The 16,151-nt window shown below is 55.3% G+C and overlaps 1 protein-coding gene across 5 annotated transcripts in view; it reads right to left on the bottom strand.

Moving 5' to 3' along the window:
• The window catches only part of RNF213 (ring finger protein 213), a 99,105-nt gene that overhangs the window by 82,443 nt on the left and 511 nt on the right, over positions 1-16,151 (bottom strand). For 2 of the 5 annotated variants that reach the window (XM_019735541.2, XM_074319384.1), the window contains exons 2-5: positions 15,562-15,654; positions 14,198-14,335; positions 6,807-7,036; positions 2,456-2,602 (exon numbers count right to left, since the gene is read on the bottom strand). In XM_019735541.2, the coding sequence (XP_019591100.2) occupies positions 2,456-2,602; positions 6,807-7,036; positions 14,198-14,294 (474 nt within the window). In that variant the 5' untranslated portion in view covers positions 14,295-14,335; positions 15,562-15,654. Of the gene's footprint in view, positions 1-2,455; positions 2,603-6,806; positions 7,037-14,197; positions 14,336-14,891; positions 14,923-15,561; positions 15,655-15,881; positions 16,026-16,151 lie in introns of those variants that run through there. The other 3 variants (XM_074319385.1, XM_074319386.1, XM_019735542.2) reach the window with 3 other exon arrangements.

Below are 16,151 nucleotides of genomic sequence, written 5' to 3'. Positions count from 1 at the left end.
CAGGTGGGGGGTGGGGACCCCAAAGAGGCACCTACTGCAGGGGGCAAGACCACTGCAGTGGAGACCCCAAGGTGGACACAGGATAGCTGGGGGAAGCCAGCGAAGCTGCCTGGGAAAAGCACAGAGGCTCACGAACGGAACGGGCCCTCTAGCTCTGCGTAAACCGCCCCAGGGTGGGCTGGCACAGCGCGTGTTTATTCGGGAAGGACAACTGGGCTGATGACAGCGTGTCCCTTCAGCCTGGCAGGTGACCAAACACTTCCTTCTAGCACACCAGCACTGCATCTCCCCAGCAGGTCAGCAGGGGCGGGGACCTGCCCCCTGCGTAGCTCAGTCACCTTTCTAAGCTTCAGTGTCTCTTTCGTAAAACCGAGATTACACCTCCATAAACATGAGGTGTGGCTTTGAAGAAACAACAGGAGAAAAGAGTCTGGGACAGGAACCAGAACGATCAGCTGACCTGCAGACACAACACACACCACGCTAGCCTGCTGACCACACGGGGGTTGCTGAGGCACAGCGTACCTCAGTTTCCCCATCTATAAAATGGCAACGACAGGCATTCCTACATCACATGGCCACTGCGAGGACTGCACACACAAAGCACGCCAAGCACCTCAGAAAGACGCCTGGCATACGCACGGTGCCCTCAGGGCTGCAGTGCCGCGGTTCCTTCCCACACACAGCAGGGGCCACCTTGGTGGCTGTGCAGTGAGCTGCTCCACTCCCACTCCCCCCACTCTGGGAAACAGTCCCGACTCTCCCTGTTCTCAGCCATGCGGGTCAAATCAACCACAGCTCCAGAATCACCCTATCACCCTGGACACAGCGATTGGTTCAGGGATGGTCACAGGACCCAATCAGAGCCAATGAAATTTGAAGACCGCTTCCCCTAAGAAAGAGATGCTTCCTCTGTCTTCTGTAAGAGCCACCAAGGGAGGTGTTCTCTAGTCCCCTGAAGGGTAGCGGGAAGTGGATAATTAGAAGCCCTGATGTGACACATGGTGGAAGGGTCCAGAGTGTTGAAGTCAGCTGTGGAGAGGCCACGGAGGAAACCGACATCAGGAAGGCAGTGCAGACACAGAGACACTCGGGCTTGGCAAATATCTCCTAGTGCCTGGATCAAGCCTTGCCTGCAGCCACCTTCATGAGGATTTCTGTTAAATGAGTGACAAACTCCCTTTATCATATTAATAAACCTGGGCTGAGTTTTCAGCTATTTGCAACCAAAAGATTTCTAATGGTTAAACTAGTCAAACCTCAAATGAGGTTGTTTCCAACTTACAGAAGCCCAAAATGAGTCAAAATAATCAATACGCTCATAGTTCTGATCGATTAAGTCCAGCCACTTATTCTCAGGGCTCGAGGCCGCTGAATCAGGGCTGGTACGGGAGGACCCCCCCAGTAGCAGGTACCCAGCCCTCCCAGCACCTCTGACAGCAGCAGGGGACATCTGACCTCATGAACACGTGCCAGCTGCCCTCCCCAGGAAACTGGGGTCAGTCTGCCCTCCAGAAGGAGGGGTGTGGTCAGTGGGAAAGAAACAAGGGACCACACACCACAGCGAGAGCAGGGGACCCTGAGGACATGGGCGGGCCTGGGAGGGGCGGCTGTGTGAAGACCACCATAAATACAGGAGGGACCCTTGGGGGGACAGTGAGCCAGTTCCCGGAAGACGCCTGTCAGGGGAAAGGATGACGGCCAGGATAACAGCTACCAGGGGGACCCCAGACCACAAACCCCCCCACCATCCACCAAGAGCAGACTGGTGGATGTCAGCACACCGTGGGCAGCAGCCACCAGCCCAAATCCTCTTCTTAATAAAAACAAAACTCCACCCATCTGACAGGCTTTTCCTCAGAAGCAAAAGTACTTTCATTACACGTAGGAACTAGTTTCATTCTTGATATCATTAGTGAGCGCTGCAATACTCCTGGTTCGTATAGAAAACGGACCAAGTCAGGGCTTGAACTTCCAGAAACCAGAGACTAAGTTCAGTGGCATCCAGCCACACCGCTGCTGTTTGGACCCGGGCCCATGACCTCAGGTGGCGGTGGGGACTCGTGTCTCAAGGGCTCTGGCCCTCACAGGGGACTGGCCTGTGTGGCCTGGGCAGCTTTCGGCAGGCACGTTACGCCACATCACAAGGGAGACAGTTTCACAAGGAATAAAATGATGGACAGAAGATTGTGGGGGCAGGGAGGGGGCAATAAAGAAGCCGTACAACATATAATGTACAATAAAAGTTGCAAGTTAACGTTAGCACGAACTCCTCAGTCCCAAGAGCTGGAACCTCCAGGCCTGGCTCTGACACAGACCAGCCCAGAGGGGAGGGGGGAGAGGAGGGGCGACGGGAGGGTGGAGAGCCCCAGCCTGCCTGTCGGGGGCTGGACTGCCTTGCAGTACAGAGCAGAGCACGGTGGGAGGCCTCTCCTCCCACATCTACACAAACTACCTGCTCGGGGTCTGCAGAGGGCATTTCAGCCACCTCAACCGTGCTCGCGTCCTCTTTTCTTCTTTTGCTGGGAGGGTGATTAGCAGCCTCCAGCTCAGCAGATGTGCCAGCGGCGACCGCGTCTACAAAAACCTCTGAAGCAACTCCCTGTTGAAACATGACCCCCTTCATTCAGACAAGGCGAGGGGACCAGCGGCACCCCTCCTGCAGAGCCCTCATGGAGCCCTCACTCAGGCCCAGCCAGCTCCCCACACCAGCAGGTAGAGGGTCTCGGATGTAGGGAACCCAAGAAAGGGCTCCTGCAGGCGGGTAGGTAGCAGAGCAAAGCCGGGTACGCGCCCCACAGCAGAACTGGTGCCTTGCAGGAGGTGGCACACTGACCCCATGCAGAAACCCAGGTCTTGGCTCTCTCGGGCCTCCACCCCAACACCTGGGCCCCTGCTCCCACACAGATGCGGCTGTGGTGACATCTCCAGGAGGGCCAGGCAGCCCGGCACCTAAAGCAGAGCCAGGCCAGGATCTGGGGTCTCTTGGGGACGGGGCAGCACCCACCCCCTATGGATGATGCATCTCAGGTGCCCCCGAGCTCGCACTGGCCAGGGGGCACCCATCTCCTCCTCCCACCAGTCTCCTCCTTTTTCTAAGGAAGATGGAAGTCCCAAAGGGGCTTGCTAATGTGCCACCAAACGAGTGGGACTAGGCAGGGAGGCACCCAGCCAGCAGCAGTTGGGAGCGGAACTGAGACCCAACTCCTGTGCTGCAGCTGCGGTGGACACGAGGAGCGAGGTCTGTGAGGCCCTGGGCACGGGGCCAGCCTCCACCTCATGTGGACAGGCCCAGGCCATGGGGGACAGCTGAGCCTCCTAGGCACTGCCGTTGAGGGGGGACAACGGGAAAGGCTGTGAGCCTGTGCACCAAGTGCTGGGAGGGAGACAATCAGTATTTCTGCACCGGGCACTTGGGACGCTGCCCTGCCCAGAGCCTGCCCCGCTTAGGGCTAGGAATCCAGTCCAGCTGCCTCCTGTCACCTGGTGGCAGGAAGCTGAGAAAGGAAGGGACCACAGGTCAGTCTGCACCTTCAGCCCAACTCGCCCCTTGACTGCGGGGAGCTACCGAGGGGAGAAGAAATCCATTAGCCGCTGGGGAAGGAGCAAGAACCAGCAAAGGCACCCAGCTCATCAGCATCAAAGGGGCACGAAAGGCAAGGCCAGAAGGAGATGGTCAGCCCAGGCAACAGGCAGGACAAGAGCTCCTGGCACACGACCACAGGACGCAGGACCCCTCCTTCAGGAGCTGGAGAGAGGCTGGCCTTGTGGCCCATGCCCGGTTCTGGATCCTTTTCCCCTGGGCCCCTGGCATGTCATCGCACCATCATTAGAACATCGTGGCCACACCACTTCCTTACCATGAGGCTTGCGTAGGGTCACTGTAGGGTCACTCTAGGGACTGGGGACAATCACCAAAGCCCGCGTGAGCTAACCACCCTGGACAACAACACTGCGTTCACTGGTGTGTCCCACTCGGGCCCCTTTCCCGTGTGGGTATGTGCCCCTTTAGGCATTTTTTAAATTCCCTTCTGTGACATTATAGCTTTCTTAGACTGAGGTGGAAAATCACACGACATAAAAGGAACCCCTGCGAGTGCTCACTTCAGGGACACTTAGTGCACTCACAGTGCTGTGGTTCCCAACATTTCCACGGCCAGGCCCTCTGAGCAGACTCTCCACCCCGTCCTACGTCCTAGAGCCCCTGGGGGAGCGCTGCGCACTCCCATCTTTCTTTGGACTCCCACTTATCTTGGGAGCTTTTCCAAAATCTTGTTCCCACAGGAACTCCCTCCCTCCCTCCCAGCGTCTCACCCCAGGCTTCCCACAGGCCCGTCTATTGTTAGCCCCACCTGTGACCTTCCACCCCAGGTGGCAGCGGAGGTTTCAAAGGCCTTCCACGTTTTCCAGGAACACCCTGGGTGGCTGCTTTCCACTCTCAGAGGGTTCCAAGGAAAATGCAAAAAGGCAGGTGCCTGGGTCACTCCTCAGGAGACCCAGACAGGTGGAAACAGACAAACACAATTCCTGGGGAACAAGCAATCAGGAAGTACACCAGGCCCCCAGGTGGTACCTTCAGACAAGGCCACGCAGGAGGGGGCAGGGTGCTAGGCTAGAACAGCACAGGCACGTCTGACTGACTGCACTCACTCGGTCCCCTTGAATCTTCCAGAATCCCAGGCAAGCTTATGTCCCTGTTGCTCATGCTCCTCAGTGATTCTAGAGGTCTGAGCCCTCGGACTTGCCGTCTCTGCAATTTTTACTGCTCGCTCTACTGCACATTTTTTTAAGCCTTTTTATTTACGTATCTGTCTAATTCTGCCATAACGATGATGCGAATGGCACTGCCCGTGATGGGACATTCAGGGGGATGCCAGCATTTGGACACAGAAGAGTCAGGCTGAGATGAGACCCTTCACCAAACCTCCAGGTGCCTTTCGGCGCTTGTTTTCTTATAATAAAATCTTCAGAGAAGCTGAAGAGGTGGAAAAGGCACCTGCTAGCTGGGTGGTCCCACCGCCTCACCCTCACCTGAGGGACAACCTTGCCCCATCTCTGCAAACACTGACTGTAAGTCAATGCTTTAATTTGAAGGTTTAATATAACATCATGGAGCTCTTTTAATTTCTTAGTGTTTGATGTCAGAGGTGGAACTTACATAGTCACTGGCCACTTTACACCTTCTCTATCGTAGATTACAATCTATCGTTGTTGGCCCACTTTTCTAGTGGGTTGTTACCATTTTCTACTTGATTTCTAAGAGCTTTTGAGGCAACTCGCTCTTTGCAAAAATATCTATATGCAAAGCCAACTATTCTCTATATAGTTTTCCTAAACTGTCTGCCCTTCATTTGTGCCGACCATGTCCCATGAGGTTTTCAGTTCTTTTAAGGCTTTTTCAGGAGTCAAATATACTAATCTTTTGTATTTTTGTTTCCTTTGCTTTAATTACCAGAAAATCTTTCCCCATCCAAAGATCAGGGGAATATTTACGTGTAATTTCTCCTGACTGTTCTTATACGTGTCAGATTCCATTCCCGATTGTCTGTCCTGGTACATTGAGCATCTCCAGGATTCACTGGTAATGACTGAGGCTGTGGGACCGTTTTGTTTAATCTTGTACAAACAAGTCCCACTCAAGACTTTTCTCTTTCACAATTTTCTTGCTTATTCTTGCCTAGCTCTTCTGTCAAAAGCACCTAAATTTACTCTGTCAAAGTAAAAAAACAAACAAACCTAGTCCTGCTGGGCTCAACGTCATTTTCAGTCACACTGTCACGTACACTTCTTCACGGGGTGTTTCCTGATACTCATCTCAAGTTTACAGAAACTTCCCGTGTCCACAAGGCCGAGGTTCAGAGATGGCCATCGCCTCGGGACGTGTTATTCTCCAAGGGCAAGGACACACGTACACACCCACATACACACTCTCACACACACACACATACCCCCTACAGTCACACACACACATGCACCCTCAAACACACATCCCCGCCACACACACACACCCCACACCCATACTCACATACACACATATCCAATACACGCCCTCTACACTCACACATGCACCCAACATATTCACACACACCCCACACACATTCTCACCCCCACACACACACACACACAGTGGATCACAACTGTGGCACTTCCCACCGGGGCCCAGCCACGACCAGGACGAGATGAGGACCAGACAGGAAACCAGCCCCAGCACAAAGAGACAGCGGCCCTGATCGTCGGGCAGGACACCTGAGCTGACCTGCCACTGGGGTCGGGACAGGCTGGACTTCAGCACGGGGCTCTCCTCTCGCATCCTTCCCCCTGAATCTGTCCAGGGACCTCCCCGCCAAGCTTGGCCTGGGGCTCCACTGGTCCCTCACCCAGGAGACTCGGGTTCTGCCACTTGTGGGGAGCCATGACGCCCTGCCCCCAGAGCCTGGAGGCGCCTCGAAGCTGGTAGCGTCACCATCGGAGGCGGTAGACATCCACGGGGCAGAAGCACAGGCACCCAGCCCCAGCCCAGCCCCAGCTGCTAGGACACAGCATGCGAGGTGTGCTGTGGGAGGGAAGGGCAGGTGGAGGCCCCAGAAGGACGGGAACCCAGAGACCATGTCACAAAGCAGGCACAGCAAAAGGGGCAGCTCTGCCCCACCAGCATCAGGGAGCAATGGGCCCCCGGGCAGCACTGCTGTGACAATGTCCAGGAGAGGACGCCGTGGGGACATGAGGGACCTTGTTCTGCTGCTGAGGAAACCACAGCGGTAGACAGCATCTCAGCAGAGCCCACCCTACCAGGGACCCTCACTCACCTTGTAGGTGGACCAGGAGGCATTGTCTGAACAGGGCTCATCTGGGTGGTCCCGCCCATCACTTGGGCCTGCGGGCAAGATGGAGCCGCCTTCCTCCTTCAGCTCCAGTCCACACTCCGTTTCTCCCTCAGGGACGGATGTTACCTGGGAGCCGCCTTCCTCCTTCAGTTCCAGTCCACACTCCGTTTCTCCCTCGGGGACCAACGTCACCCAGGAATTGCTCTCAGAATCTACAAAGGCAGTGAAGGAAAGCAGAATTTGTCAGCCCAAAATAAGTCTCTTTGGCATAAGGATTATTTTAGTCTGGTTATTTTTAAGAAAGAGCAGACACAGGGAGGCTCTGAGAACTGAGTAGAAGTTACCCTCTTGTAAGACACCACATTTGTGAGGGAATCTCCATGTGTAAGGGGTCTCCCTCACTGCACCAGGCCGAGGAAGGTGACCTCATCTGTAAAAACTCTGATCCATGCAGAAGGCAAAGATTGAAATCTGCATAATGACCTTGCCCTTGTGGACGGTGCTTTTCCAGGTCACCCTGTGACTGACTCCCCACCCCTAACATCTTGTCTTCAGCTGAAGACAGTATTTAGGGTGGTGGTTTCAGAGTGACTCAGTGTTCCTGGGTCTCCCCAGGTGTACAGCAGGCAGGCGTGTGACTACACTTTCGTTTTTGTTGATAATCTGTCTTATGGCGATTTACATATTAGGCCAGCTGAAGAACCTAGACGAGTAGAAGGAAACATTTTCTGCCCCCACAACAGATGCACCTGCGTCAAGCCTCAGGGAAAAGCAAGTGAACGTCTGGAGGAAACCTTGGAGCCCTCGCAGCTTCTCAGCTCCATCAATGGACCTTCTCCTCGCCCAGCGGACCCCAGCCCCTCCCCAGACTCCAGCAGGGTCTCTGGCTCCTCATTTTTTTCCATTATAAAAACATCTTCAAGAAAACTTATTAGGTTGGTGCAAAAGTAATTGTGGTTTTTGCAATCATTTTTAACCTTTTAAACCACAATTACTTTTGCACCAACCTAATAAAAAATGCAGTAAACAAAAGAATACGCTGCCCAGAACTTCACCCTCCCCCCCCCCCAAATAACCTTCCAGCACTCAAGGTCCCACCTAAAAGTCCCACCTGGATACCTGGATCCCCTGGTGCACGCGCCAGAGCGGTGGGGACTTGGGGTAGGGAGGGGCTCCTGAACCCTGGGCTCTGCTGCCCCCACCACATTTGACGCTGTCGATGAAAATACATCCTGCCTAAGAGAAAGCTTGTAGGAGTTTATTTGAACCAAACTGACAACAATTGCCGGGAAACAAAATCTCAACGGATTGAGAAAATGCCCTGCAAAATGGTAGTTTGCAGCTTATTTTATACAGAGAATCAAAGGAGGAGAGTTACATGAAATCCATTGGTGATAGATTAAGGGGGTGGGAGAAAGCAAAGCTGGGAACTCTCTGGGATTGGATAAAAGTAAATTGGAGAGACAGGTACTTCTTTCACACAGGTGGGTGCAGGACTGTTAATGGTTGACATAGAGATGGTAACCAAGGGACAAGAATAATGATGAGGGATTCTGGACTTTCCTGCTCTGGTCTGGAAAAAGGGATTACTGACATTCCAAGGATGTCACCTTAGGTGCAAAAAGACAATAGACAGGCCCACTTAAGGTGCAGATTGACTATGAAGGAAGCTTCAGGCTGAAGATGCGACTTCCTGCTATGGTCCACCTTAGTTATGAAATTTTTTATGTTCCTGCCATCCTCTGTGGTTATTTCAGTCCCCTGAGCTTGTCAGGTTTAACCTGTGCCCCTTTTTCCATCCCCACCTTCAGAACCAGCCCAACATCACCCTGGGCAAAGCTGGCCACCCTCCACCTAGGCCTGGGGTGGCCTGGAACTCTCCACACATCCTCCTTGCACGACTTTATCCAGGGGCCTCCGACTGCCCCCCCAGACCCCGGCGTCCTGGCACATCTGGGCAGCTGCATTGCGGCCTCTCCAGGCCCCACAGATGTCGGCCACGCCTGGCACAGCCTGCAGTAAGTGGGACACCCCAGGCCTCCAGGGTGAAAGGGGACCGCCCTCCACAACTCCAGTAGTCCCCAGCAGTATCTTGGTTTCACTTTCTATTCCTGTAAACAGGCACAGCCCAGTGTGATGAAGCAGAGAAGCCTGGAGGCAGGAAGTGATGTGTTCCTGAGGTCACACACCAAACCCCTGGCCCCTAGGGGTGGAGCATGTGGTAGCCAGGGGCTGGCCAAACCAGAGAGGCTCCCCTTTCAACACACAGGTGTTCAGCCGACTGTGCACCCTGCACGGACTGACCAGGACCCAGCGCCTGCCCCGCCCACAGCAGTGATCACCACAGTGACCCGGCCCCAAGGACAATGGCCCTGCCCATTTCTCACTGTGCTCATGGGCAGCCCAGAAGCCAGCGGGCCTCAGCAGCTCTCCAAGCCGTCACCCCTGCTGCGAGGTGACAGTGGTCTGCCAGGATTGTGTGCCCGGGAGTGACCGTGCTCTGCTAAGGCCTGGTGGCCCTGGAGTGGCCTCTGAGCTGGCAGAGGAGGACAGCTGCTGGAGGAGAGCAGGATCTTGCCCCCGCCAAACACGTCTTTTTGGCATGAGGATTATTTTAGTCCATTATTTTTAAGCAACAAAAGACTCCGGAAGAGCTTTGACCTGTCCCTTCACTGCCTAAGAGAATTTTCAGACGGAGGGCCTGGTCCAGGCTGAGTAGTGTCACCAGACACATTTACAGAGATGGGGCTGGTTTGGGAAACTGGGACAGCCGGGTGGGGCCTGGAGACCAAAGTCCTGTCTGGGTCCCACTGTCTCGGCACGGCCCAGCAAACATCTGTTTACCAACATGTGCTTTCCATCTTCCTACAAATTGTCATCCTCCCTTTGAAACCCCAGACCCCACCCCCTTCTCCTTAGCTCAGGGGGGTGCATAGACCTCAAACTGTCTGATCCTCTCTGGGCCCCCCTGTTCTTATGGAGCCCCTGTATGCATGAAATTAAATTTGGTTTTGTCTCCTGTTAATCTGTTCTCTGTCAATTGGATTATTAGACCAGCTGAAGAACCTAGAATAGGAGGAGAGAGGCTCCCCTCCCCCCACTCCCCGTGGCCTCTCTCCCTGCCTGCCAGGACTGGCAGCCCTGGAAGGTATGCTGCAAGTGCACTGAGACTCAATGGCATTTCGTAAGAATGCCACACATCCAGGTTCTCAGACAGAGTTTCTTTCGTCCCTGTTCTGGTGGCCTTGGCAGCCCCTGGCACAACCCAAAAAGAGGGGAAGAGGCAGAGAGCTTTCCTGGAGACCCTCTAAGAGAGGTGTTTCCCAAAGGGGCCACTCTCCGGAAGCCCAGACTCAGACAAAGCACCCGGGGTTCCTGTTTGCCCCTCCAACTCTCCTCTCAGCTGCCAGACATCGACCACCCTGGTTTACCTGGTTACAATAATTCATTTTAACCCTTAAGGCCTACACTTAACACCTTCCCCCAACTACAGGCCAGTAGACACAGAGGCTGGAGCTGTTCGTCCACCCAGATCAGGTGAGCAGCTCTCCTGAGCAGGTGTAGGGTGCCACCAGCACCCCACTTTTCCTCCCTCCATGGTGAGGTCAGCAAGACTTCAACCACGGCTGTCGTGCAGGGAGGCCTGCAGGGTCTCTGCTCCCGCTCCCCATACAAGAACGCAGGATATGGTGAGGCCAAAAAGGAACACCCACGGAGCCACAGGTAGGGGAGCCATACCACTACGGTCTCACTGGAGGCTGGGTTCACTGGACGTGCGACCTGCTGTCCGTTTTGTCTGCAACCCACCGACGACTCTCTTTCACTCTCCTCGGCTCTCCTTCGTAGCCGCAGCAGTTATATTAGTGGCTAATGGCTCAATGGTTACAGCTGACGGCCACTAGCCACAGTTGATGGCCATCCACTACCCGAGCCAGCACCCCTCCACGTGAGGCCGAGAGCCTGTAAACTACTTTCTGGGGCTCTGCCCCCACAACGGCTTTCTCCCAGAACATGGGCTCTGGACCCAGTGGCCAGGATTCCAGCTGCGTGACTCGCTGTGTGACTGTGGGCAAGTTCCTTACCCTCTCTGTGCTTCGCACTTGGCATCTGTAAACTGGAGGTTCACAATAGCTCCTCCCTCAATACTTAGCACAGCACAGGGCACATCGCAGATTTGGTTTTATTTTATTTCCTGGGGCCCCAAAGGCTGCTTCCCTCCACGGCCCCCCCATCCAGGGAGATGTCTGTGGGGACAGAGCCAGGAGTGTAGTTTCCAGGCTCTCGGCCTCACGTGGAAAGGTGCTCATTCAGGTAGTAAAAGGCCATCAACTGTGATTAGATGGCCATCAGCTGTGGCTAGTTGGCTGTCAGCTGTAACCAGTGAGCCATTGGCCACATATAACTGTCGTGGCTACGCTAGCAGCAAATGGGGGCTAGCAAGAAGATGGTGGCTGGGCTAACAAGAGGGGATTGCAGTTAGGACGGCAGGTTGCGGACAGTGTGGCTCCTGCTTCCTGTGTCTCCAACCCAGCCGCCAGCGTGGTATATGACTCCCCTACCTATGGCTCCGTGGGTGTTCCTTTTTGGCCTCACCATATCCTGCGTTCTTATGTGGGGAGCGGGACCAGAGACCCCGCCTGATACCCTGAATGACAATGTCCTAGTGATTCAGGGCAGGGAGCCCTGGTGTCATGCAGGGTGTCTGGTCCCTCTGCCGCTCTCAGTGGCTGGACACAGAACATGGTGAAGCCAAAAAGGAACACCCACGGAGCCATGGATGGGGGTTCACACCACTACATTCTCGCTGGCGGCTGGGTTGGAGAAACAGGAAGCAGGAGCCACACGATCCGCAATCCACTGTCTGCTTCTCTCCCAACCAACCCACTTACCAGTGTAGCCACGGCAATTATATTAGTGGCTAATGGCTCACTGGTAACAGCTGATGGCTACCCAGCCACAGCAGATGACCATCTAATAACTGAGCCAGCACCTTTCCACGTGGGACCGAGAGCCTGGAAACTGCTCTCTGGGACTCTGTCCCTACACCTGGCTGGTGGGAAGCTCCACCTGGACACCTGGGGCTCAGCCATGATCTAGTATCCGGACAGCAAGGAATCAACAATGGGAGAGGACTCAGCTGACCACCAGCTGAGCACGTGGCTCTGTGGTTCTCAGGTCCCAGGTGTTCCAAAAGAAAAGATGGAACCCTCAGGTCTGACTCAGCCAGAGCTCCTCCCTGAAGGGTGAGCCGCAAAAGAATATGAAACAGAAATCAACAACACAAAGCAGCTGCCATGGAGCCCAACACAGCATCTGCACTGTGAGCACTTTGCATAAACACAGCAGAAATGGCCCGAAGGACGGGCACTTCCACCCCAGCACAAGGTGCGTCCTCAGAACTTAGCCACAGCCCTGAGTGAGGTCTGCTACTGATGGCATTTTCTGACTGCACACACACACGCACACATTTAGAAAACACACACGGGGTCTCACAGACCTTCTCTGCTTCATTCTGCAATTATTTACCGAGCACCTACTGTGTGCCAGGCACCGTGCAAGGGGCCTGGAATAAAGCAGTGACCAAGAGAGCATAGTTCTCTCCTGAAGCCACAAGCCAAACAAACAGGTGGGGGAGGAGGGGCAGGTTGCAGTTTTCAGTGGAGTGGTCAGGGTAGGCCTTGAGAGGAAAGAAACAGCTGAGTAAAGATGGAAGGAGGGTCGGAGGGTCGGGAGAGAGTTGGAGGGCAGGACTTGTGATGAGGCAGGGCTGTGAGGCGTAAAGGAGAGGCTCTTGCTGACCCCTCTGAGGACAGGTGTGTTCTAGGCAGAGGGAACAGGAAGTGCAAAGGCCCTGGGGTCAGAGCAGGCCCAGTGTGGTCCGGGAAAGACAAAGTCCCGTGGGCTGGGGGGAGGGGCTGCAGGAGAGGAGGTTAGAGGGCACTGGAGGGAGCATTCCCGTAGCAGGACCTTGCAGCTTTTACTCCCGGGGAAGTGGTGGGGGAGGGAAACAACTCCCTGGGTAGGCTCTCACCAGGCAGCCAGCAGGGTCTTCTGGGGACTGGATGCGGGGCGTGAAGGAAGGGAGAGACTGGAGGTGCTATTAAGACAGGGGATTGTAATGGTGGCACTAAATCTCCTCTTTTTGGGATTTGGATCTCTGGTGTAATTCAAACGAATAAGTGTAATTTAGCTTGGGACTTTTTGAAAGGTTTCTCGCGCTGTGCTTGCTGTACATTTACTATGCAGACCAGTTTCAACGTCTATTTACTTCAGCCCTGTGACGGACATGTTTTGCATCTGTATGGGATCCACCCTCTTGGCTCCAACTTAAATCTACATAACTATAAAGGTGTGATAACCAGCGTAACCACACCTTCCCCCTCCCCCACTCCCAGCAGAAGTGGTTTACATCCTAGTTAAAAAATATAAAACTTGAGACCCAACACAGACTCGACGCAGTAGTTTGCAGTAGTTTCCAGCAGACTCTGCCCAGCCAACCCTCCTCTTACTTTGATAAACCTTCCTTCTATGTTACTACCTGACTCGGGCATTCTTTCACGGCGCACGGCACGTGAGCGAGCAGCCACAACAGGTGCTGGCGCACTGGAAGGATGAGTTGCCCTGGTCGGGCAGGTGAGGAGCCTGGCGGGGCGGGGGTACAGGTTTGGGGGGGAGATAGGAGCTGGGCTTCAGACACGGGAAACTGAGAGGGCTGTCAGACACCCAGGTAAGGAGGCCACAGGGGAGGGGGGTTTAGGTGACAGGCCCAGGGGCAAAAGGATTAACCTGGTACTGCTAGTGTATGGGCGGTATTTAAAACCACAGAACCAGGTGAGGTCACGAGAGAGCTAGAGAAATGCAGCCTGAGGGAGGAGGAAAGCACCGGTCTGAGGTCCGATGCAAAGAGAATCAAGGACCCACGGAGTCGGCAGGTGACGCCTGCCTGAATTCATCACGAGCTCAGACACTGACCGGCCATCCTTCGCCAGGAGGGGACCTGTGCATATAGTGGGGACCCCTCGCCCACCACTGTGCCTGGGGTGCCACTTCCATGCAGCATCCTCTGAAACCCTCCAGCAAATCTGAGCTTAGCCCACACTTCCCATCCCCAAGGGGGAAGGGGAACCTTGAATTCTCTCCAAGAAATGAAATCGCAACTTTTTCATAAGTGACAGGTACCTCCAGCAAAAGACCTAACAAAACTGTTCTAAGGAAGGTGCTTCTTCTAGAAAGAGTTCCTTAGCCACAGGAGACCTCACTCTGCCGGCCTGGGCTGTCTGCGGCAGCGGTTTCCGTTTCCGGGAAAGAAGGTAGGACTGGATTGACTGGCCTCCCAGCCCCATCGGTGCCCCCGGCGCCCCCTCAGGCCTTACCTGGTGTGGGTGCCACCGGGGGCATCTTCTGTGCACACTGGCTGCAGAACTTGGGGGCTTCGTCTCTGGAGACATGCCGGCATGAAGGACACTCCATAGCTCCAGGGAGCGGGAGGAGGCTGGCGTGCCCCTGCAGATCTGGAAGCAGAGTCCAGAGGAAACAGCCCACTATATACTACCCTGAGCCACCTGTCATGTGACCACAGCCCTGCTTCAGTTTCATTTTCTGGGAAAGTGAAATTACAGTGGCCCAGGTCTCCCAGCTCAATCGAAACTGAGCCGGAGCCCCTCCCCTGCGGCTAAAACTCTGCCTCATCCCCCTCCAACCCTCTCTGGGCCTGTGCCCTGAAGCGCCAGCACCCACTTCCCTTTCTGCTGTCCCTCCCCCTGCATCCCCCCCACACACCGGTCGGCCCTCCCAGCCTCCTGAGCTCTCCATCTCACGGTGATTCTAAAAATGTCCCCACCCGCTGAGACTGGGGGGCCCGGGATGGCTGAGAACTAGAGCGAGGTTGGGGGTGGGGTGGGGAGAGTGGTCCCGACAGAGACACAGCATGGGCAAAACCCCGAGATAAGACCTGGCATGAAGGTGCCTGCCTGCTGCAGGCCCCGGGCAAGGAGCTCAGAGACAAAAGCCCCGGGCTCACAGGTGACACACACATTAGGTGAGGCATGCAGGACGGGGTGCTCTTACAGCGCTGCCGAAACGCCGGCCGCCAGTGGCTGAGTCAGAGCCCAGTGCAGGGACCAGCCTGCAGAGGGCAGCACTGGGCTAGCAGGGCCACCAGGCAAAGATTCCTACTAACGGCCAGGGGTCGCTTTCAGTCCGGCTCACACTCCCTCCTGTCCTTGACCATCTGGCCCGCAGAACACCTTCTGTGCGGGTAGCATCAAACCAAGGTCAGGGTATGCTTCTCCGCGCCAAGGCCAAGACTCAGCCAAGGAGCTCCAGCCTCCAGGGGCCCCTTAGTGCATCCAGGGTGAGAGTGGAGACAGGTACCCCTGCTCTAAGAGGACAGAGATCCACTGCCCACCTGCCACCCTTTCTGCTGGCTTAGGATCCAAGAACTCTGCCGCAGCAGTGGCCAAGCCAGCTCCTGTGTCAGCTAGGAGGGCACCCAGGGGGCCCTCAGGCTGCATACTCCCTGCTCCCACCCTGCTGCCAGCCCCAGGCTCCCCCTCTCACTGTCTGTGACATGGCTTCCCTTCTGCCACAACTGGCTTGGTCTCCACCAGATGGTGAGCTCCAGGGGGCAGGGCAGTGCCAGGCGGGGGTGGGGGGAGGAAGGGAGGGCACTCTGTGTGGGTGCGGTTCACCTGTCCTTCCCCACCACAGCCCAGGCCCCTCTTTTTCCCTTAGTTACCTTCCTTCTTTCCAAAGCTCAGCTTCCCCACAGACCAGGAAGCTCACAGCAGGGCTCAGCAATCCTCACTGAAGTCTCACCTGCACCAGGGCCCTAAGGGCAGAAATTCTCTATTTAATCAGCTTCCTGACTTTTTCCCATCCACTGAACCTCACCAAAACTCAAAGCCCATCCTCACAACCACCACCCAGGAAAACCAGGCACTGGAGTAGGTCCAGGGCTGGAGTGGGTCTGGGGCTGGTGGCCCCCACCATCTCTGCACTCCCTCATTCTGCGTCCCCTTCCTGGCTCTCAAGGCCATCACCTGGACAGGTGCCAACCTGGCTATGAGTCCCTGGAAAGAGGGAAGGACCCTGCGCTCTGGGGAATGCGGTGATGTGGACAGTGATGCCATTCTCCTAAAAAGTTACTGTGACAGGGCATCTTTTCCAAACAACACTTTTCCGTTGTGACAGTTAGTGAAAGCGAAGGACTCCTAGCTGGAGCCCACGTCTGGCCGTCCCGGCTACTATCAGCCTTGCCGAAGACCCTTTCCGGCGTTTAAGCCCACGCCCCACGCTTCCCGGTCCGGGGGTTCCCCGCGCCTGCGG

The sequence above is a fragment of the Rhinolophus sinicus genome, linkage group LG15, assembly GCF_036562045.2.
Source record: "Rhinolophus sinicus isolate RSC01 linkage group LG15, ASM3656204v1, whole genome shotgun sequence".
In the NCBI taxonomy this organism is placed as follows: Eukaryota; Metazoa; Chordata; class Mammalia; order Chiroptera; family Rhinolophidae; genus Rhinolophus; species Rhinolophus sinicus.
Note: the sequence above shows the minus strand (reverse complement) of the source record. Positions and strands in the feature narration are given on the sequence as shown.